General features: G+C 41.7%; 1 protein-coding gene across 1 annotated transcript; it reads right to left on the bottom strand.

Moving 5' to 3' along the window:
- Positions 1-758: 758 nt before the first annotated feature.
- LOC118659987 (zinc finger protein SNAI1-like) lies at positions 759-1550 on the bottom strand. Its single transcript, XM_036316812.1, has one exon. It carries the CDS (start codon positions 1548-1550, stop codon positions 759-761), a length of 792 nt encoding a protein of 263 aa, XP_036172705.1.
- Positions 1551-24660: the final 23110 nt, after the last annotated feature.

Here is a 24660-nt window from a genome sequence, read left to right as displayed (position 1 = left end):
GAATATCATCGGGGAGGCCATTTACATAATGAGATGATGAAGAGATCAGTCTCTGTAGGAGGTCAGCCTGTGTTTGAGTCCCAGCTGTGTGCTTTTAAGCCAGTGGTTCTCAACCTTCCTAGTGCCGCGACCCTTTAATACAGTTCCTCATGTTGTGGTGACCCCCAACCATAAAATTATTATCATTGCTACTCCATAACTATAATTTTGTTAGTTATGAATCGTCATGTAAATATCTGATATGCAGGATGTATTTTCATTGTTATAAATTGAACATAATTAAAGCATAGTGATTAATTACAAAAACAATATGCAATTATATATGTGTTTTCCGATGGTCTTAGGTGACCCGTGTGAAAGGGTCGTTCGAACCCAAAAGGGGTCACGACCCACAGGTTGAGAACCACTGTCAAATCACTTAACTTCACGGAACCTCAGCTTCTTTGTCTGTGAAAGGGCATAACGATAATAAAACTTCAGGGAGTGGCTGTGTAGATTAAACTTAGGGGAACAGTGCCCAGAACACAGTAATCACTCTGTGAAGGTATATTTTTTATTGTTTTGTTTTTTTTCAGTTGATCAGCAGCCTAGCCAGGTTCTCTAGTCAGATTCTGTCTTTATTCTCCTGTTACATCTGTATTTATACCAGTTGATTTTAATCCTAACCATTCTATTCCAAAGGTTAGGGCATTTGTTATCTCCATTCCAAGGTCACTACTCTATTGTTCTGTTAAGCTACAAGGAAGCAGCCATGGGGGTCAGCGGGGGTCCCCTGAGCAGCCGGACTCTTGGTGTTTATGGAGCAGGGGCTTGCAAGAGAAGCTGCGAGAGCACGTCTTGCACTGGTACTTCTTGACATCTGAGTGGGTCTGGAGGTGGGCCCGCAGGTTGGAGCAGTCGGCAAAAGTGTAGTTGCAGTGGGAGCAGGGGTAGGGCTTCTCCCCCGTGTGGGTCCGGACATGGCCCTGTAGCAGCCAGGCCCTGGAGAAGGCCTTCCCACAGGTGCCACAGATGTAGGGCAGGGTGTGGCTTCGGATGTGCATCTTGAGGGCACCCAGGCCGACATATTCCTTGTTGCAGTATTTGCAGTTGAAGGTCTTGCGAGACTGGGGGTCCTTGGCCCCTGAGAGCCCAGACAGCTGCTTGGGCAATGGGCCCAAGCCCGGGAAGGCAGCATAACCATCGGCCTCCAGGGAAGAGGCTGAGGTAGAGGAGGATAACAGGGCTGGCAAGGGTAGGCTGGGAGGCTGGGAGCCTTTCCCACTGTCCTCCTCTGACAGCGAGGTCAGCTCAACAACGTTGGGGATCTCCCAGGGTAGACAGGAGGCCCAGCCAACTGGTTGGGCTTGTGGTGCCAGGAAAGAGTCCCAGATGAGCGTGGGCAGTGAGGCTGTGGGGTTGAGGACCTCAGGAGGTGGGATGGCCGCCAGCAGGTGGGCCTGGTCGTAGGGCTGCTGGAAGGTGAACTCTGGAGAAGAGTCATGCAGCTTGCTGTAGTTGGGCCTCCGGCGGGAGCAGGCAGACTTCCTGACTAGGAAAGATCGCGGCATGGTGGCTGAAGCAAGCTGGGGTCACAGGGCCCTGCTGGCGTCGTAAGGACCCTCCCCCTCGAGGCTGAGCCGCTGAGCTGTGTTGTTGGGGTCCAACCCCAGCAGGTCCAGGGGTTCCCAGTGGATGGAGTCGGCGAAGAAGAAATGACACAGAGACAGTGTTCAGTTGATCAGCAGCCCAGCCAGGTTCTCTAGTCAGGTTCTCCAGCCAGGTTCTGTTCTTTATTCTCTTGTTACATCCATATTTATACCAGTTGATTTTAATCCTATTCATTCTATCCCAAAGGTTAGGGCGTTTCTTATCTCCATTCCAAGGTTACTCTATTGTTCTGTTAAGCTACAAGGAAGTAAGTGAAGGAGATTATCCTAAATAAAGATTATGTAGTTTAAGCCTGATTGTTCGTAGTTAAAGTGATTAATTACCCGCCTAGCACTTAGTTAAGGGGTTTTATTCCCTTCCTTAGTCCTGTTAATCCCTAACTCCAGGGAAAAATCCTCACCTGGGGAAACAACCTTTCTCAGGGAGGTGGCCCTATTTAAAACACATAGCGCCAAGGGGGAGCAAACATATGCCATATACGCTAGGTCCCTTGAAACATATGCTGTGCAGATGTTTCTTCCCTGCAGTGACTGTGTCAAGCAGCAAGGGTGGACCAGCCTCCGGCACCAGCCTACCCCAAGGGGGCTCTAGGGAAGACACATAAGGAGTCTCCAAGAAAAGCTTCCTTGTCTTTACACTGTCTGTAGCTCCCTGCTCACCTAGACAGGGCCCCGTGAGGCAGGTGGAGCTGCCCTGAATCGGGAGGTAAGGCAGCGCCTCACAGAGAGCTGATCAGGTACATACAGACTCCAGCAGAAGTTTCTAAGCGAGGCTTTGCTATGGATTTGTAGCTTCCACCCCTGACAATGGCCCCTGGTTGTGAGGCTCCAGGAGTGAACTCTCCTCTCCTCATATGTCTGTCCACCTCCAAGGTTGCAACCACCAGGCTGTGCTCTTGGCCACCAGTGCCCTGGTTAGTGCGGTTGTTTTGGAATCTCTTTCTTTCTCTCCCTTGGCCCTGATCCCCAGCCCCACTCCCCACCGCTAGGCAGCCCCTTGGTCCTTTAAGCAACTGAAATTTTGCATAACCCACCTTTCTCTCCTTGGTCTCTGACATGCGTTGTCAGTCATTCGGAGCCATTGGGTGCTGCTCTAGATGGGGTTGGGGGTGGGGTAGGACTTTGGGTCGCAGGTGGAGGGAAGTCTACAAGACAGTCAGGCCTTTCACACAGCTGAGTTTGGCCTCCTCTTAGCGTCTTTCCAGGGAGATGCAATGCTGAAGTGTCTCTGTCCCTTCTTCTGTCCTGAGATGTGTCACCAAACCCCTCCCTGTTTCCTCAGCCATGGCCTGTGCCCCAGAGGAAGGGGCCCCTTGTCCCACCCGCTCACCTGCTGCTCTGAAAGTCTCCTCTTGGGAGGCTCCCTGGTGCTGTTCCTTGCCAGGATTGGTTCTCAGGCTCTATTTTCTCTTTGTTTCTGCTGGTTCTGAACCTGCCTAAGTGGTCTGCTCAGCATCCGCAGCAGCACCTCCCTTCCTGCCCTGTGGTGTTCCTGCTCGTTCCTCCCTGACTTCTCATCTCACCTCAGCCTGACCCCAGCCATTGCCCGGCTCACCCACACCACACAGATGGCCCAGCATTGAGGATCTGACCCATTTATTGGCCAAGTAGTTGTGAGAGTCTGTCAAGGGTCAGCTGACTCCTCTTCCTTGGGAACAGTGCGGGCCGACGTAGCCCCAGCACATCAGCCACATGTTTTGCAGTCACTCTGTGCCCATCAGCACCAGGAGCTGTTGCTAGGTCCTCGACTCTCTCAGTCCCACAGGAGCTCTGCAGTGGCTCCCGTGTGCTGCCACCGCAGAGATGGCCAATAAAACACAGAGGTCTTGAACAACACACCATCTGGGGCTGCACTGAGTCGTTCTACCCATTTCCTTTTCACCTCCTTCACTGACCATTGCATCGGAAAGAGGTACTTTCTGGCCCACAAAAGGCACCTCCAACTGGTAGGACATCAGGAGCAGCCTCTGAATCGGGAGGATCAGCATGCCTGTCCTCACACTGACGTTTTTCCTACCCGGACCCTGTGTATTAGTTTCCTAGCTGTGATAAGGTACCACCAACTGGGTGGCTTCAATAATATAAATTTATCCTCTCACGTTTCCATAGCCTATGAGTTTGAAATCAAGGTGTCAGCAGGTTTGGGGTCCTTCTGAAAACTTTGAGGGAGAATTTGTTCCATGCCTTTCACTTCCCTTCTGCTGGCTGCTGGCAGTCCTTGGCCATCTCTCCAGTCTGCCTCTGTCATCACAGTGTCCTCCTGTGTGTCTCTATCCCAGGGGTGGGCAAACTTTTTGACTCGAGGGCCACAGTGGGTTCTTAAACTGGACCAGAGGGCAGGAACAAAAGCATGAATGGAGTGTTTGTGTGAATATAAATTCAAAGTAAACATCATTACATAAAAGGGTATGGTCTTTTTTCTTTTTAGTTTTATTCATTTCAAACAGGCCGGATCCGGCCGGCGGGCCGTAGTTTGCCCACGGCTGCTCTATCCTCATATGGTGTGCCTGTGTGTGTGTGTGTGTGTGTGTGTGTGTGTGTGTGTCTGAATTCACCTCTTATAGGGACTCCAGTCATTGGAATAGGCCCACCCTATTCCAGTGTGACCTCATCTCAGCTTGATTACATCTACAAAGACCCTATTTCCAAGTCAAGCCCCATTCTGAGGTTACAGATGGGCATGACTTTTGGGAGGACCCTGTTCAACCCAGTATCCTGGTGGATTAATGGCAGTTTCATTACGTATATTTGCTGGAAGCGGGTCCAACCTGGCTGCTTGACGCTCTTGCTGCAGGGATGTTTTAACGGACCTGGCATATATGGCATACTGCTGTTTTTTTATTTTTATTGTTTTATTGCTTAAAGTATTACAAAGGGTATTATATATGTGTCCTTTTTTCCCCCCCACCCTTGACAATCCCTTGGCCTCCCCTACCCCCCAGTGTCTTAGGTCCATTGGTTATGCTTATATGCATGCATACAATTCCTTCGGTTGATCTCTTACCCCCCTCCCTCCTGCCCCGCAACCCCCCCCCCTGCCTTCCCGCTGAAGTTTGACAATCTGTTTGAGGCAGCTCTGACTCTGTATCTATTATTGTTCATAAGTTTATAATGGTCTTTATTATCCATGAATGAGTGAGATCATGTGGTATCTTTCCTCATTGACTGGCTTATTTCACTTAGCATAATGCTCTCCAGTTCCATCCATGCCGTAGCAAATGGTAAGAGTTCTTTCTTTTTTACAGCAGCATAGTATTCCATCCTGTAGATGTACCACAGTTTTCTAATCCATTCATCTACTGATGGGCACTTAGGCTGTTTCCAGATCTTAGCTATGGTGAATTGTGCTGCTATGAACATATGGGTGCATATAGCCTTTCTGATTGGTGGTTCTGGTTTCTTGGGATATATTCCTAGAAGTGGGATCACAGGGTCCAATGGGAGTTCCATTTTTAGATTTTTGAGGAAACTCCATACTGTCTTCCATAGTGGCTGCACCAGTCTGCATTCCCACCAGAAGTGCACAAGTGTTCCTTTTTCTCCACATCCTCTCCAGCACTTGTCGTTTGTTGATTTGTTGATGATAGCCAGTCTGACAGGTGTGAGATGGTACCTCATTGTTGTTTTGATTTCCATCTCTCGGATGATTAGTGCCTTTGAGGATGTTTTCATATGTCTCTTGGCTTTCTGAATGTCCTCTTTTGAAAGGTGTCTCTATTTAGATCCTTTGCCCATTTTTTGATTGGATTGTTTATCTTCCTTTTGTTAAGTTGTATGAGTTCCCTATCAATTTTGGAGATTAGGCCCTTATCAGATATGACACTGGCAAATATGTTTTCCCACACAGTGGGTTTTCTTGTTGTTTTGTTGATGGTTTCCTTTGCTGTGCAGAAGCTTTTTATTTTGCTGTAGTCCCATTTGTTCATTTTCTCTTTAGTTTCAAGTGCCCTACGAGCTGTATCAGTGAAGAAATTGCTTCGGCATACGTCTGAGATTTTGTTGCCTTTGGATTCTTCTAGAATTTTTATGGTTTCCCGTCGTACATTTAAGTCCTTTATCCATTTTGAGTTTATTTTTGTGTATGGTGTAAGTTGGTGGTCTAGTTTCATTTTCTTGCATATATCTGTCCAATTTTCCCAACACCATTTATTGAATAGACTATCTTGACTCCATTGTATGTTCTTGCCTCCTTTGTCAAATATTAATTGAGCATATGGATTCAGGCCGATTTCTGGGCTCTCTATTCTATTCCATTGATCTATATGCCTGTTCTTGTGCCAGTACCAGGCAGTTTTGAGAACAGTGGCTTTGTAATACAGCTTGATATCTGGTATTGAGATCCCACCTACTTTGTTCTTTCTCAGGATTGCTGCAGCTATTTGGGGTCTTTTTTTATTTCAGGTGAATTTTTGGAGTGTTCGTTCTAGATCTGTGAGTATGCCATTGGTATTTTAATGGGAAGTGCATTGAATTTATAGATTGCTTTGGGTAGTATGGACATTTCAATGCTGTTGAATCTACCAATCAATGAACATGGTATGTTCTTCCATCTGTTTATGTCTTCCTCTATCTCTTTTTTCAACATCCTTTAGTTTTCTGAGTAGAGGTCTCTTACCTCTTTAGTTAAGTTTATTCCTAGGTAGCTTAATTTTTTTGGTGCGATGGTAAATGGGATTGTTTTTTTAGTCTCTCTTTCTGAAAGTTCACTATTGGAATATAGAAATGCCTCAGATTTCTTGGGGTTAATTTTGTATCCTGCTACATTGCCAAATTCTTGTATTAAGTCTAGTAGTTTTTTGATGGAGTCTGTAGGGTTCTGTATGTATAATATCATGTTGTCTGCAAATAAGACAGTTTTACTTCCTCTTTTCCAATTTGGATGCCTTTTATTTCTTTTTCTTGTCTAATTGCAATGGCTAATACTTCCAGTACTATGTTGAACAGGAGTGGTGAGAGTGGGCATCCCTGTCTTGTTCCTGTTCTTAGGGGAAATGGTGTTAGTTTTTGTCCATTGAGTATGATGTTGGCTGTGAGCCTGTCATATATGGCTTTTATTATGTTGAGGTATGATCCTCCTACTCCCACCTTGCTGAGAGTTTTTATCAAAAATGGGTTTTGGATTTTGTCAAATGTTTTTTCTGCATCAATTGATATGACCATGTGGTTTTTTTCTTTCAATTTGTTTATGTGATGTATCACGTTTATTGATTTGCGGATATTGTACCATCCTTGCATCCCTGGGATAAATCCTACTTGGTCATGGTGTATGATCTTTCTGATGTACTGCTGTAAATTTGCTAAGATTTTGTTGAGGATTTTGGCATCTGTGTTCATGAGGGATATTGGCCTGTAATTCTCTTTCATTGTGTTGTCTTTACCTGGTTTTGTTGTTAGGGTGATGCTGGCTTCATAGAATGAGCTTGGAAGTGTTCCTTCATCTTGGATTTTTTGTAGTAGTCTGAGGAGGATAGATTTTAGTTCTTCCTTGAATGTTTGGTAAAACTCCCCTGTGAAGCGTCTGGTCCTGGGCTTTTGTTTGCTGGAAGCTTTTTGATGACTGCTTCAATTTCTTCCATAGTTATTGGCCTGTTGAGATTTTTAGATTCTTCCTCATTGAGTTTTGGAATGTTGTATTTTTCTAGGAATTTGTCCATTTCCTCCAGGTTGTCTAGTTTGTTGGAGTAGAGCTGTCCATAGTATTTTTTTAACAATCATTTGTATTTCTGTGGGGTCTGTTGTTATTTCGCCTCTATCGTTTCTGATTTTGTTTATTTGGGTCCTCTCTCTTTGCTTCTTGGTGAGCTTGGCTAGAGGTTTGTCAATCTTGTTTATCCTTTCAAAGAACCAGCTCTTGGTTTCATTGATTTTCTGTATTGTTTTTTGGTCTCTATGTCATTTATTTCTGCTCTAATCTTTATTATCTCCTTCCTTCTGCTCACTCTTGTTGCTCTCTTTCTAATTCTTTGAGTTGTAGAATTAGATGATTTACTACATTTTTTCTTGTTTTTTGAGATAGGCCTGTAGAGCTATAAACTTCCCTCTCAGGACTGCTTTCATTGTGTCCCATAGGTTTTGGATTGTTGTGTTTTCATTGTCCTTAGTTTCCAGGATGTTTTTAATTTCTTCTTTGATCTCATTGGTAACCCAATCAATATTTAATAACATACTATTCAGCTTCCAAGTGTTTGAGTATTTTGGGTTGTTTTTATTGTAGTTTATTTCTAATATTATGCCATCGTGGTCTGAGAAGATGCTTGGTATGATTTAAATCTTCTTGAATTTGGGGAGACTTTGTTTGTGACCCAATATGTGGTCTATTTTTGAATGTGTCTTATGAGCACTTGAATAGAATGTATATTCCGTGGCTTTGGGGTGAAGCGTTCTGAAGATGTCAATTAAGTCCATCTGATCTAGTGAGTCATTTAGGATTGCAGTTTCTTTGCTGATTGTTTGTCTAGAGGATTTATCCAGGGATGTCAGTGGTGTATTAAAGTCCCCTACTTTGATTTTATTGTTGTCGATCTCTCCTTTGATATCTTCCAGGAGTTTTTTTTTATGTATTTGGGTGCTCCTGCATTGGGTGCATATATGTTTACCAAGGTTATATCCTCTTGTTGTATTGATCCCTTTAGTATTATGAAGTGGCCTTCTTTATTTCTTGTTATGGCCTTCACTTTGAGGTCTATTTTGTCCGATATAAGTATTGCTACCCCAGCTTTCTTTTCCTTTCCATTTGCCTGAAAGATATTTTTCCATCCCGTCACTTTCAGTCTGTGAGTCCCTTCTAATGAGGTGGGTCTCTTGTAGACAGCAAATGTGTGGGTCATGTTTTTTTATCCATTCAGCCACTCGATGTCTTTTGGTTGGAGCATTTAGTCCCTCTACATTTAAGGTTATTATTGAAAGGTACTTGTTTATAGCCATTTCTATTTTTTGTGGCTGTTTTCTTTCTGAGCTTTTTATTTCTTCTTTTTACACCAGTCCCTTTAGCATTTCTTGCATTGCTGGCTTGGTGGTGATAAACTCCCTTAGCCTTTTTTTTGTCCATGAAGCTTCTCATTTCTTCTTCAATTTTGAATGATAGCCTTGCTGGATAGAGTATTCTTGGATTCAGTCCTTTGCTTTGCATCACTTTGTAAATTTCCATCCATTCTTTTCTGGCCTGATGTGTTTCTGTTGATAAATCATTTGATAATCTAATGGGAGATCCCTTGTATGTAAGTTTCCGTTTCTCTCTTGCAGCCTGTAAGATTCTCTCTTTGTCCTGAACATTTGCCATGGTAATTATGATGTGTCTTGGTGTGGGTCTTTTCGGGTTCACCTTGTTTGGGACTCTCTGGGCTTGTGTGACTTTTTTCTTCCCCACCTCAGGGAAGTTTTCTGATATTATTTCTTTGAATAGGTTTTCTAATCCTTGTTCATCTTTCTGTTGTTCTGGCACCCCTATTATTCATATGTTGTTTCATTTCATGTTGTCCCAAAGCTCCCTTAGGCTCTCCTCCTGTCTTTTAACTTTTTTCTCCAATTGCAGTACAGTTTGGGTGTGTTTTGCTTCCTTGTCTTCTAATTCACTAATTCAGTCCTCCGCTTCTAGTCTACTGTTGATACTTTCAATGGTGTTTTTTATTGCAACTATATCACTCTTAATTTCTTCTTGGGTCTTACATAAGTTATTAATTTTTTCATCTGTTTCTTCTTGCTTCTTGCATAAGTTGTTGATTTTTTCCTCCATCCGGTTTATGCACTCTAGGACCCTTAGTGTGAATTCTTTTTCTGTCATGTTGCATGCCTCTGTATCACTTAGCTGCTTTTCTGGCGAGTCCTCCTTTTCTTTCCTTTGAAGGTTTCTTTGTCTACCCATGTTTGATCTCACTGACATATCTAGATTTTGAGTCATTCAGTGGCTGCTCCCTGGGTGGCAGTGGCTCCTTGGGCTGTGGTTGCTCCTTGGGCGGTTGCGGTAGCAGCTGCTCCTCAGTTGGCAGCAGCTCCACTGGTGGGTGCTGTTCACAGCTGTGGTGGCTCTTCTGGCTGGTGGGGGGAGGCTTCTCGTATAGCTGCTGTTCCTCAAACAGAGGGTGTGGTGATCAGGAGGCTGCTATTGCTTGGATCTGCTGCGCTGATTTAAAGGCACAAAATACCACACTACAAGGCACAACGTACCAGGCACTGAACACAAATGTATTCACGATATTAATAACCCCAAATAAAGGTGACCACACAGCTGCTGTTTCTCAGACAGAGGGTGTGGTGATCAGGAGGCTTCAGTTCCTTGAATGGGGGCGGGCTACACAAGCCTATTTTTTATTGTTTTTAAAATTGCTAGCAGATTGAGATAAATATATGAATATTCAAGTAAGTTTAAAAGCCATTTCAAATAATGTTTAAATTTGGTGTATATTGAAGAGAGGTGATTTACAATTAGTGTGGAAAATTCCAGAGAAACTTATTCTGTGACTATTGAAAAATTAATAAGTCGAACACACCTGCTGAAAAATACCTCTTTAATCTTTATACTTTTGTGTGGTGTATGGGAATATGGGCCTCTTCCCAAACTCCAACTCCAATGCCCTCTCCCCCCTGGGGAAATGCAGTGGAGCCCACATGTAAACGAACCACAAGCCCCTGGGGGCCTGGCCAACAGCTTGGTCAAGAGAGAACTGCTTCTGAACATGAGCCTGAACTGTAAACAATGCATAGGAACAGCTCTCTGAGCTTGCAGTTCTCCTTTCGCACAGCCACTCCCCCCCACCCCCCCACCAAAGGCCTAATTTTGCTTGTTTTCTCTATTCTATAGACAACCTCGTACTGTGAAATTCTGGGTTGCCGTAAGATTTGACCAGCCGGCCCACGCACAGGTCTGTTGGGACTTGGCGGTCAACTTCACCAGTGTGCATGCAAGTCCTAATAAACCCAGTCTTTCCTGGCCAGTCCTCCAGGTTATTTCTTTGGAATCAACAAACAATACTCTGAAGTTTTCTCCAACCCCGGCTCTTTGCATAACAACTTATAAACTGCACCATTTCAATTAGTTTAGATAAACGTATTTAAATAAAGTTTATTAATAAGATTCCCTCACTGAGCTGGATAAGATCTTCATTGTCTAAGGTCTACTATAGAATAACCCAACAGAGCTAAATATGGTGTCTTTGTGTTTGATATTCCATGATTTAAGCAAACTCTAAATATAATTCTATGCTTCTTTTACACTAGATTTAAAGCAGGTCTAGATTTAAAGATATACTTTCAAAGATACTATTTTAACTAGTGAAATTTACTCTTCTGAAGTCTTTGGTTCACTAGTTAGAAGTGATGGAAGTGCTACTTTGAAAATAATCCTATCTAATAAAAGAGAAACATGGTAATTAGCCGTACGTCCGCTACCCTTCCCATTGGCTAATCAGGGCGATATGCAAATTAACTGCCAGCCAAGATGGCAGCTGGCAGCCAGGCAGCTTGAAGCGAACATGAAGCTTGCTTGCTTCAGTGACGGAGGACTCCAACGTTCCCCGCCTGCTGCTGCCGCCTCTGAGCTTGCAGTTTGAAACACTGTTACAAATATAGAAGCTAAACAAAGCCCAGAAACCTGCTTTCAGCCAGCCAGGATCTCAGAGCTTGAGTTAATACAGTGTTTCAATTATAGAACCCAAACAAACCAGATACCTGCTTTCAGCAGCGGAGGCCTAAGAGCTGGAGCCAAGCCTCAGAGCTAAGGCTGGCCCAGAATAAAAAAGAAGAAAAGAAAAAAAGGAGCGGTTGGGAGCTTCAGTCAACCGCCAGCCTGAAAACAGCCCTCAGCCCCTCACCCAGACTGGCCAGGCACCCCAGTGGGGACCCCCACCCTGAAGGGTGTGTGACCAGCTGCAAACAGCCATCATACCCTCACCCAGGCTGGCCAGGCACCCCAGTGGGGACCCCTACCCTGATCCAGGACACCCTTCAGGGCAAACCAGCCGGCCCCCACCCTTGCACCAGGCCTCTATCCTATATAGTAAAAGGGTAATATGCCTCCCAGCACTGGGATCAGCGGAGCCGCGAGGCCTCCCGGCACCGGGATCAGCGTGACAGGGGGCAGCGCCCAAACCCCCTGATCGCCCTGGTCTGTGTGTGACAGGGTGCGGCGCCCCAACCCCCTGATCGGCCCTGCTCTGTGTGTGACAGGGTGCGGCGCCCCAACCCCCTGATCAGCCCTGCTCTGTGTGTGACAGGGTGCGGCATCCCAACCCTCCCCCCTGCCCCCACGGGCCCTGCTCTGTGTGTGAGGGGGTGGAGCCATAACCTCCCCATCGGCCCTGCCCTGAGTGTGACAGGGTGCGGCGCCCCAACCCCCTGATCGGCCCTGCTCTGTGTGTGACAGGGGGGGTGCCCCAACTCCCCTATCAGCCCTACTCTGTGAGTGACAGGGGGGAGCTCCCCAACCCCCTGATGGGCCCTGCTCTGTGCGTGACAGGGGGGAGCACCCCAACCCCCTGATCAACCCTGCTCTGTGCTTGACAGGGTAAGGAGCCCCAACCCCCCTGATGGGCCCTGCTCTGTGCGTGACAGGGGGTGGTGCTGCAACCTCCCCATCAACCCTGCCTTGAGTGTGACAGGGGGCGGTGCCCCAACCCCCCAATCGGCCCTACCCTGAGCGTGACTGAGGGTGGCATCGCAACCTCACGATCCGCCCTGCTCTGTGCATGACAGGGGGTGGTGCTGCAACTCCCCAATCAGCCCTGCTCTGAGCCCAACCAGCGGCTGCACCTAGGGATTGGGCCTGCCCTCTGCCACCCAGGAGCAGGCCTAAGCCAGGAGGTCGTTATCTCCCGAGGGGTCCCAGACTGCGAGAGGGCATAGGCCGGGCTGAGGGACCACCCCCTCTCCCCCGAGTGCACAAATTTTTGTGCACCGGGCCTCTAGTACTATATAATATAATATTTCTATTATATTTGCTTAATAAATATTCTGTTGTGTCACTTATATATGAGAAAGTAGTTAAAACTAGTTTTTTCTTTTAAAATAAAATAATTCCTATGGAAACCCCTATCTTTGGGGACAGCCTTTTGATTTGATGCTTACATCCTGTTTGCAGCACTTAATGGCAATTGTAGCTCTGATTTCCTTTTGTCTGTGGTTTGTCTGAATCTTTTGTTTAGGGTTTTTGGTTTTCTGAATATTATGTTGGTTTCTTTGCTGCTCTTCGGCTTTCTAAAATATCCTCTTTATTTGGATTATATTTAACATTATTTTCTTTAGCTCCTCAAAAATTCAGCATTCTATAAAATGGCTATTTGAGATATTCATCTTCACTCCTTTTATATGATATTTCGTTGAAGCAAAATTTAAGGATGGTAAACCAGCTGTTTCAGACATCTGTATTCGTAAACATTTGAAAATAGAGGAAAAACCACCTTTGAAATAAATTTGCCCTTATTATTCCCCAGGTTCTGTCTTCTCTCAGCTTTTCAATAAGCCCTTCCCATCCGGAGTTACCCTTGGAAACAAAAGTTCCTGAACTTTTACTCATTGAGTTATTCCCCACCCATGCCTACCTGGAAAGCCACTTTGGTCACACTTCCTTTTCCTACTCATTATTCTCTCTGAATCTTGTATCCAACTTACCACTGGCTGGTTAATGGAGGAAGAAACAAATGTTTGTTGACTTTCAGTGGAAGGGAGAGGCAAGGGATGAAATAAATCCCTGAACATAAATCAAAAATTTATTTTAAATATATTTCTATTTATTTCAGAGAGGAAGGAAGAGGGAGAGATAGAAACATCAATGATGAGAGAGAATCATTGATAAGCTGCCTCCTGCACATCGCCTACTGGGGATCGAGCCCACAACCCTGCATGTGCCCTTGACCAGAATCAAACCCAGGGCCCTCAGTCAGCAGGCCAATGCTTTATCCACTGAGACAAACCAGGGAGGGTAAAAATTTATTGATTATAGGTATTTACATGGGGGAGAACATTTTAAGAAAAAAAGGTAGCCTTATTAATACTAGCTTAATTACATTGATAAAGCCTTGAATCAGTGAATAAACTGAGGAGTCTTTGTTGTGATGACTGACTGAGCCTCTGGGCAAATGAAACGGAAGACATGGGACAAAGGGTGAAGGCAATATTTGTTTTCCTGGACAATTTTGTATTATGCGGTTTTTCTGTAGGGGGATAATGTCTTTGCCTGCCACGAATGCCAAATACTTCATTGTTCTTCCTTCTGTCTTCTCACTCAGAGGGAATTCTTATCTTTGACACAGAATTTCACAATGTTGCCTGTGTTATATATTCTAGGGCTTAGGGTCCCCGTGCATTAAGAGGTCAGTGCAGAAGGATGGGTATAATTTTTCATTTGTCACATCTAGTTATCATGTCAGCTAATGTGGCCTGGCCTTGTGACAGACTGGCCAGTGTGTCTTCCCCTTCCTCCTGCCTTGACTTTGTTTTTACATGTGGCCAACTAGAGGCTATTAATAATGTCCCAAGAATTATATGTGGGTTTTAGTGGGAAACAAAGGCTCCATTTAAGCCTCTGGTTCAAAGTGAACACCAAAACTGTCATTCCAGACATTATTCTGACTAATTATATATGTGTGCTTTGATTCCTATTTATGTTACTTAGATATAAATCTCTCAGGAAACCCACTAGGATGATTGTTAATAAGCAAGCCCAATATTGGATGTTCCTGTGTTGATGACTTTCTCAGAAAATACAAAAAAAATCAACCTTTTATATCTAAGGCTATGCAAGTTGTTCCTTTATAATTGTATCAAAAAGCTTTGGTTTATATGTGCCAAATATTGTTGTTATTGTTCTTTTAAGATCCTGCGGTATTTAAACATATGCTTGGTTGCAGACTGCATTATTCCCCGAGTCCAGAAATGTTCATTAGCATCTTTGGAGTAAAAGCAACTCTGCCATATGCATGTAGTTAGTTTCAACTGGAAAAGGAAAGAGCATTTTCAGTAGATTTAAATTATACTCTTTGACTTTCAGAAAAATCTGTGGGAGTAATTATGAGAACATAGCCTAATTATGCAAGCCACTAAATGCCTTTCTAAAACAGCAGAAAAATCAGTATTTATTTTTGTTAAACACTGTGATGTACTTATAAAACAAACATATACAAAGGGCATGTTTATTAACAATAGCAGGGCAGCCGAGTACTGAGGCAATGAGTAGAGTTTTAAAGTACTGGTGATGCTTTGATTCTCAGTCTGCTCAGTCTGGTTATCTAAATTTATGATGGGCTCAGGGGTATAAAGAATGGCATTTGTTGGTCCCTCCAAATGTAGTCCCAAAGTAGTTCTTTCAATTTGGTTATTTTCTCTTGTCAATTTGTCTCATGTTGATTTAATGATTAGGCCAGCCGAAAGACCTTAGAAAGACAGAGTAAAATGTCTTCCACCCCACAGTTGGCACAGTTAGCAAGATACCTTACTGGCTGGGCATTGCTCACCCTAAAGCTGCTGCAGTAGAAAGATCCTGAGACTTCTAAAGGAGCTGGCAAGGGATAAGAATTCTTACCAAGTCAGACTCCCAGATCTCTGCCTATACTAGTAGAGTTCAGAGGAAGCACAGTGGTGAGAGGTACTCTGCCCACCCCCACCCCCCACCCCCCACCCCCTTTCTAAATTTTAGATGAGCAGGAGCAAATATTTGTGGAATTAATTCCTTGGATTTGGACTCTTGGTTATTTGGTCTGAGTATTCATGAGTCTTGTTAATTCCTTTTCTCTCAAAAATAGTAAAAACCGGGCCTCCCATAATACTTATTTTCTGCCAGCCAGAGAATGCATAGACACCTGGTGGGCAGCCAGGTGGCTATAGAGCTGAGCTTAGGGAATCTAAAAGATGGGTGGGCTCTTCTGTTCTAAAGGGGGAAATATATGATTCCATGAGTTTTGGAATGGCTGTTTCTAACTCTGGAAGTAAACCTTATCATGTGAGAGTTGCATTATTTTTTTTTACTCTCCTCTTATAGATGCCTCTTGAGCCCATAGTTAAGCCATAAAAAGCCTTATTGGCTTGCATTGCTATTGCAATTAAGGTATCCTCCCATCAATGCTATATTGGAAAATTTTCTATATTGGAAAATTTTTAAAAGACTCTCATCATAATTGCTATTTTATTGATATCTATGGAAAGACAAACATTTTTAAAGTGGACAGAGAAATATAATATCCTTAAGAATTCCCTTTAAAAATTGGGATAAATAAAATGGACATTTATGAAGTTAAACAATATTTGAATAAAATAGTACCAAAGGCTTGGTGGGCCAAAGCAACCCCCTTTTGATCCTCCAATATTAAAGGGCCCCAAAAAACTCTAGTCTATTTACCCTGTATGGGAGAAATGTTAAAAGCCAGAGGCAGAGATTACAATGAGAAACCTGATCAATGATTGCTTGGGACAGTGTTAGGCAGGACAATCAAATTACAAATTGACGAAGGGTCAGGGTTCCTTGGGTTGACACTTCATTGGGGACCCAAAGTCTTTATACACAAGAGTGGGTAGAATGGTCAGGGGATAGAAAGAGAAGTTTCCAGAACTCTTTGATATGGCAATCCCATGAACTGTGGTACTAAAACCCATTGGTGAAGCCCTGACTCAGATTAAAAGAATACACAAATGTAAGAATTGATGATATGAAAATTGGAATGCTTAAACAAGCTTTATGTAAAGGAGTTATGTCAACTTTTCTTGAATGTTTTATGGGAATGAATAGTATGTCTGGCCAGGAATACTTCCCCTACCCACTAATATAAAACCAGAACTTGTTGATAAAATCCTAATGGAGGCTACAGTTAAGAATGTGAGAGCGATGCCAATACATTATTATATTATCAATAGTCCAAATTTTAACAATTGTCAATCAATAGGTTATAACATCCTAAGGAAGTTCTTGAGGCATTTATTTAGATGCTGCCAGGATTATGACAATCATGTTTATATTTAAACTATTATGGTCATTTTTCTTAGAACTTTGAACAAATGGTGTTCAGTCTTCAAAAATCTAAGCTACCTTTTGTCTTCCCACAGGCATAAATTTTCATAACTGGTATAAAGATGCTAAAAATATAAACTGAAAGAGATTATTCACTGCTTTGGCCCTTGGGAAAATTTAGTAATTTCACAAAGGATCTCAGGGAAATTCTATGCTATCAGAAGATGGACAACTGGGTGCTTTGGTAGGACCGTTGAGTTGCTGACAGATTGCCTGTCTGCCTGGTAATGATGTATTTCTATGACTCTGTGTCGTTACCGTCTGCCATTGCTATTGTATCATTTACCTACAGTAAATAGATGTATATCTCTTGCTTAGGACAGTTGACACTTTTTATTTTGTTAACCAATTATCTTTGTTCTTATGACATCTATGGGAGGAGAAAATGATCAATGTGTATAGATGGAAGAGAAAGAGAAAGAGAAAGAGAAATTAATGTAAAACAGAAACCATTGGAGGAGTTTTGAGGGATGAGGGCACAAAAAGTTGTCAACATAAATGAATAGCTAGCCAAAGAGAAGATAAAGAGTTTGCAATGTATAGTAGCACTTTAAGAGCAAATATATTAGGAATGAAAAATTTTTTTCAAACAATTACTAAATAAAACTGATCCACAAAACACTACTCTTCTTCTCAAAACAAAAACCATGCCTGCTCACTCATTCACAACATATGTCTAAGAACTATACCCTCAAATAAAAGAACTATTGATTTATATAATTTTCCCCATGACACTCATATTACACAGGGGAAGTAATCACGTCATGGATTTGTGTGGGGCTGGCTCAGTCATTCACCTGATGTTCTCTAACATCTGTCTTGCAAATAAAATGATAGCACCGCAAGAAAAATAGCACATGTCAGAGATGTGGCTTGCAGGGATTGGGTCTGATAACCCTGCTTAGTCTTACTTTAAACAAGTCCACTTTAGGTATGAATGCAGTGTGAAATCACTCCCGTAGTTGATATGGTTTATCTCAATGTTTGTCAGTCACTGGATGCAGGATGGAAGGGGCATAACCTTGAACTTGATCACTTTCTTCAGCTGAGGCTGTTCCCAAAGCAGTGTTGAGCTGAGGGTTGTCTGTCCTCAGTACTCCCAGTGGTTAACTGCCTTCAGGATCCCACTATTCTATTCACCCAACTGTTTTACTTATAGTGTCTAATATTTTGTCTATACTTATCTCCTCTACCCTTCTTTTTGTTTTTCCTGGGTGTCTTCCTTTAAAAAAAAAAACCCTCTTAAATGTAACTTTAGAGGGCTGTGAGCAGTAAACAGAAATTAACAAATATTTCCAATCTGCTTTATTAACCTGGAATCTGAAGTAGCATTCTGATGGGGGCAGCATGAAACCCCATGTTCCTCCTGGTAACACTTTTATTTTACTCCTTCTGGATCTAGGTGCCTGTCTAGAAGGTCTTTCTAGAAACAGCTCTACCTTGGCATACCAGCAGGAGAGTACCTACACTGGGTAGAATCCTAGTATTTATACTTTCTAGTGTCTAAGGTTACCGGCTACAGAAAATTGCTACAGTGACCCTGAAAACTGTCACTCTGAAACATGGGGAATGAGGCAGAGCATGACGCAATTCCCTAGGAACCCTTCCCTCCTTAGGCCCTGGCCACCTGTCACACACACACACACACACACACACACACACACTCTTTAGATAGAGGAATGGTTTCAGAGTGACAGACGCAGAGAAACACTGTTCTGCTGCTCAATTGCATTCCGACTGCACAGCTATTCTAGTAGCCTGGGGAAATATTTATATCCATATTAAATTTTAAAGTGAGAAAGCCCAAGGAATCACCACACTAATATTTTAGAAAGCAGGTTCTTACCATTGCTAAGCTGTCTCTATAGTAATACAGTTAGTAGGAGGTATGTGATTTAGAGCTTGGCCGGAAGCCTATTATGGGAAAATTCCACTTAAATTTAGGCCACAGTGTCTCGTTTTGTCATCCAGGCAGCTCTTGCACTAATGGCATTTCCCTCCTGTGGACCTTCACTGCAGGTGAGAGCTCTTATCCAGTCCCCAATTTAGTCTTGCCCACAGCTCTGCACCACTGACAAACTCAGTGGGGGTGATTCCCCACAGGACTTTTTTTTTTGTCAGTCAAAGGGCCATTTAGATATGAAGGAACACTGTTAAAATCCACAGAATGGGAGTTCATTGTAGAATGAAGCCACTTAATTTCCTCTCTGCAGGGAAAGAACAAATAATAATGGAATTTGTCATTTAAAAATAAAGTGTTACAATATTTCAATGCCCTTTATTCTAAAACAGAAACAATTAATGTTAGTAAATTGGCTATTTAACTAGTCAGAATGATCAGGTGAGTAAACTGAAACCAATGGAGGTGAAGACATGAGCCCAAGGTCACACAAAAGTGATGGAGCTGGGACTAGAGCCCCAGTATTGTGGCCCCTACAATTGGTTACTTTCCAATAATAATTGAGAGATTAGTTGTCTGAGTGTTCACTTGTTATGTTAGATGGGAAGATTGATCCCATTTTTCTCACTGTCCTTGTATTCCTCCAACTTTTCCTAGTTTGATTGTTTTTTGTTTGTTTGTTTGTTTGTTTTTTGCAATGTCTATTACACTGACTTATCCCTGGTCCGTTTTCACAAATGATGAAATGAGTTGCCCTGTTTGCCTCCATTGCTAATATGACAGCCCATCTGGTCTATCACGCTCTTTCAGGACTTCTATGAACATATTTGCTCATTAGCTCCTGTTCTTCACCCCTACATCATCTGTTAATAATGCAACATATGATTTCTGTCTCTCAACACCTAATAGCACCATCAGGTCTCCCTATTATATGAGTTCATGGTTCAGAATGTTATATATGACTTTCAGAACCCTTTTCTTTTATTCAACAGCATCTGCCTCAAGTAAGAATAATGTTTTATAATACAATTGATATTATTTGATTGCTTTCTTTATGTCTAAACTGCAAACTCTATGAAGGCAGGTCTATATCAATTTATGTAACTGCTGTATTGCAGGGACTGACAGTAAGTTCTGTCTCCCCAAATTCTGTGAGAATGGTTTCAATGATCAGGAGAGGATGGACCCTAAGAAACATAATATGACTTAAATTAATGTCGCAGCAGCTTTTGCTAACTGCTCAAATTATGTGGTCTTGGGGTGGAGTAAGCAGGAAAAGGCAGAAACAAAGTCTGTGTGATTTTGGAAGTTCTTCCTTCCTCTATATCTATACTAAAAACAGTCAGTCACAACATGATTGTTTTAGTATGATCTGTGTCAGGAATTGTGGTAGTTCTTTTGCATATTTTATTTGACCTAATTCAACAATGACCCATTGAGTTTGATAATTTACTAATGACATGATTTCCTTGCGCCTTCACCACTAAAAAGTGCAGGGTTAGGATTCAGAGCATGGTCTATCTAATACTAAAGTATAAGTCAATATCTCACTACACATTTTGAAACAATGTCTATTTTATTATTACTTAAAATATTATTACTTTAAGACATAAAAATATTTGTGACAAATAACTGGTAAATTCAGTAATAAAAGTGGTATACATTCTGCTAGTGTATATAAACCGAACATTTTCCTTCACAATGTTTTATTTTTCATTTCTTTTAACTCCTATTCCTATAAGTTTCCTGGAGACCATGATAAGGATCAGTATAGAAAAACAAGGTTTGGTATATAAGTTCACTCACAAGCTTCTTCATATCTTGACCTTATAGATCACTCTCTGTAAAAGCTTTTCCTCAAAGGAGCCTGAGGATTTATGAACTTACTTTTCAATATTTTCTACTATAAAGGTCTATTGCACAACTAAATAAAAGAGTGAACTTTTATTTTGACAATGGTTTATCACCACTCAAAAGAAATACCTTCAGAGAGAAAATGCATTGCATTTGTATAGATTACAGATACTTAATGTGTTTGGCCAAAGTCTGTTCTGTAAAGAGATGAAAAAAAATGAAGTATATAAACAGTTATAAGAATATATATTCTTCCATTAAAGTTTTGAACTCTGTGTTTGCACGTGTACATATATGTAATTGAAATTACTCAATCATTTTTTTCAGTCATTCATTCAACATGTGGTAGAACATGTTGTTTACTATGTGTTAGACATTGCCCAAAGGTTATGGGTGAATAAAATACAGAGTCCCTGACCTCACAAAGTTTTTGTTCAATTAGGAGAGTTAAACAACAAAAACATGTATACATAAATATATCTATATTGTGATTCAAACCATAAAAATTAGCGTTTGTGATAAAGCATTCTAGAGAGAACCCACGTAATTTAGGTTGGAAAAGAAACACAGTGACAGGGGATGCAAGATTTAAACATGGAGAAGACATATTGGAAAACAAGTCAGGGAAAAGTCTGGAGAAAATGGCATCTGGGGATGATCAAAACAGCAAGTGCGAATGACTTAGAGTGGAAAGTGTGACATTGTAGGAAGAGGGAGTGTGCCTGGTGCCTGGTGAGGAAGGAACAGTGACAGGTTGAGGTTTAGAAGTTGATGTGACTCAATAATGTAATGCCCAGTAGAGCATGATAAGAATTAGATTTTATTCAAGTGCACTGAGAAGCTACTGAAGTGTTTTAGGTAAACGATGACATGACCTGACATATTTTATCAAGTTACTCTTACAGGAAAGATAAAATGGAAGAGAAAGGGTAGGAAAGCAAATGGGTCCAAGGAACAGAATTTTCCAGAGGAATGTTGATGGATGGTGGCAATGGAGAAGGAGAGGAATGGTTAAATTTGAATCAGGAGGAAAACAATTTTATTGAAACAATGGACTAGATTTATAATTACAGAATTTTAGGCATGGCAGCACCCAATTAAGTGGCATTTAGATAGAGATGTTTCTAATGCCTTTCAGAAAACATGGAGTAGGCTGTTACCTATTTTTTTTTAATATACAAGATGTGATTCAATGACCACTTCATTGTTTGAGTGTTAATTACCTTTTTAATGATTTAAGTAGTCTCCCTCTCTCTTTCTCTTTCTCTCTGCTCACACTTTTGGCTCTGTGCCCTGAAGCAATTGATACCTGGGACTAAGAAGAAGCTTAATTTTAATCATTCATTTTGGTTACAATGCTTTCTTCAGTGGGTGAATTAAAAACAATAGTGTGGCGCTAGCTGGGTTCGCTCAGCAGAGCACCAGCCTGGGGACTGAAGGATCCCAGGTTCAATTCCAGTCAAGGGCACGTACATAGGTTGTGGGATCGATTCCCAGTAGGGGGCATGCAGAAGGCAGCGGATCAATGATTCTCTCTCATCATTGATGTTCCTATCTCTCTTTCTCCCTTTCCCTTCCCCTCTGAAATCAATAAAAAATATATTTTTAAAAAAACACAATAAAATGTAGGTGAGTAAAATGTTAATAGATTTGATTATTCAACCTATTTCTGCTTTTCATATTTAAAAAAGTAAAGAAAGCAACAAAAGGAAAAAGAGCATGAACTAGCAGCAGTTTGCATTTCAACTGTAGTAGAAGGTACTGAGAAAAATAAAGCAGTTTGTATTGGTTTCATGAACATGGAACTTGAATCCACTTAAACCTTTCTTTTTTGTTTATTATGCTTTAGAACTAAAGAAAACTTGTTGCATTCAGTTGAATTTAACTTTTCTTTGGTTTTCACTTTGAACTAACAAGGAATGTTCTAAAATAAAATGCAAGAATCAATATTTTTTTCCCCTAAAAACTGTCTTCTTTTCATAGATTTTATTTCTGTTGAGAATACTTAGTTGTTATTTCCAGAAGCTCTTCTCATGTAGAATAGGTTTAGTCTTCAATCTCTGTGGTTCCATTGGCATGACAATGTGTGAAATCCAAGTAGACTGTGGCAATAAACACATTTGGCTTTTGTATCAAAGAGTGACATTTTCCATTTAAAAATGTTGTGTGCCGTTTACTTGGACCTCACTTAATGACAATGTGATAAGTACTGTGAGACCGCTACTGTAACATTAAAAAAAACTTACTAGGATATGATACCCTTTTCAATTATTTGCTTTATAATGTATTTTTAAGAATCTGAAATATAAGAAAAAATATAATACCACCATAATTCATTGAGTTGTGTAAAGAAATATAGTATTATATCCTAGGTCTGAGTTATTTATTCAACAGAAAGAATTTATTGTGCCTGAGTAGTTCTTTATGAGCTGTCACCACCATCAGGTCATTCTTTTTGATGATTCACAATTACAAAATAGTTTGCAGAAAAATTTGTTATATGTAACTTTGAGTCACACTGAATTAAAAAAATAATGTTCTGGCCCTGGCCACTGTGGCTCAGTGGTTAAAGCATTGGCCCGAACACTGAAGGGCTTCAGATTCGATTCCTGGTCAAGGGCACATATCGGGGTTGCAGGTTCAATCCCTGGCCTGGATTGGGGTGCATTTGGGAGGCAATAAACAAACGGTACACTCTTCTCCGGGAGGGGCTTTTTTGGCTAATGTTTGACTCTCAATAGGCTATTTCAATTCCAGTTTTTTTCGGATGATCCTGCTCAGTTATTTCCTCACTGTGGCTTCTCCGCCAATTCCCCCGATCTTTTCATGTTCCTCTAATTTGCATAGAATTTAAAGTTTGTGTTTCAAGTGTACAATTTTATGATGCATTGTGTGCCCACCACCCCATACACTCAAATGAACTCAGTACGTATTAAAGACTCCTGAAAGAAGCACAGGGAAAAAACTCAACGTTGGTCTTGGCAATGGCTTCTTTGAATCTGACACCGAACGGTATTTCCTTTTCACTTTGAAATTCCTCTTTAAGAACTAAGAATGTGTTTTTCTTTCTATATCTCTATGGGGATGTTTTTAAATCTTCTATTATTATTTTCTAGATGTATTGTGTGATAGTCATAAAATGCTAGTTGTGTTCAAAAAGTCTGTGGAATTTATCTTTCATTCTTATTGAATTTATATATTTTTCTGTTCAGATTTTCTCTCTTTTCTGGTTTCTAGTTTTTGCTTTGAAGAAGCAGCTAGTGACATAATTGTCCTCCTGGACACAGAAATGTAAAAAAAAAGCCAATAAAAAATTCACGATGGCCTTTCAGTGTATGGCAGACGAAAAAATGGCAAATATGTAGCTTCCGTTTCCAACCCAAATTGAAGGGTCATAGAGCACTAGAAATTGCTCATGTCAGAGATGGCTATAAATTGTGGCTCTTCAAAGAAAGCCAACCTCAATGTCAGCTTTTCATGCTTTTAAAAATATTCTGGTCTAGGAACTCTTAATAGTATTAAGGGACAAATCACCGTAGGTCACAGCAAGGCCCAGCACTATAGAACCTCAAGCATGAGTGACAGATATATTTTAGGTTTCTATAGATTTGACAGAAGTGCTTTAGGGCTTGGTGTTTCAGGCAGCTTCTATGCTTACACAGATTTAAGGAGGTTTCAAAAGAGCATAGAAGACTGACATTCTGCGGGAGCATACATCAAAGACAGTGACTCCTGAAGCCACCTCCTGTCACAGGCCATGGCGCACATGCATGAAAGGGCTTTACCTGCATCCACGCATGAAACTGAGCCGCTTTATTAGTGTAGATTAAAAGCAGGTTCCAAGGCTAATAATACATCCAAGGACACTCGAATTTTGCCTTCCTATCCCATTCTCCTTCTCCTTAAAAAATGTAAAGATAGCGTTACATTAATTTCCCGTGTTACTTTATTTGTGATAGCTTTATTACATTGAGGAAACTTGTGTCTGTATCAGTCTTAGCAGGGTTCTCAGCACCATCTCCACATAACTAGGTGTCTGGTTGCTTTTGTTACTGTTTTTTCTTGTTTAAAAATATATTTTATTGATTTCAGTGAGGAAAGGAAAGGGAGAGAGGGAGAGAGGGAGGGACGGAGAGAGAGAGAGAGAGGGAGAGAGGGAAAGAGACTTCATGATGAAAGAGAATTATTGATCTGCTGCCTCCTGCATGCCCCCACACTGGGGATCGAGCCTGCAACCTGGGTATGTGCCCTGACCTGGAATCAAACCA

Source organism: Myotis myotis, unplaced genomic scaffold (assembly GCF_014108235.1).
Source record: "Myotis myotis isolate mMyoMyo1 unplaced genomic scaffold, mMyoMyo1.p scaffold_m19_p_7, whole genome shotgun sequence".
Lineage (NCBI taxonomy): Eukaryota > Metazoa > Chordata > Mammalia > Chiroptera > Vespertilionidae > Myotis > Myotis myotis.
The sequence above is the reverse complement of the archived record's forward strand: the minus strand, read 5'-3'. Positions and strand labels throughout refer to the sequence as shown.

Coding starts and splice junctions, on each gene's coding strand:
- LOC118659987 (XM_036316812.1), bottom strand. CDS start 1,550: ATGCCGCGATCTTTCCTAGTCAGGAAGTCTGCCTGCTCCCGCCGGAGG.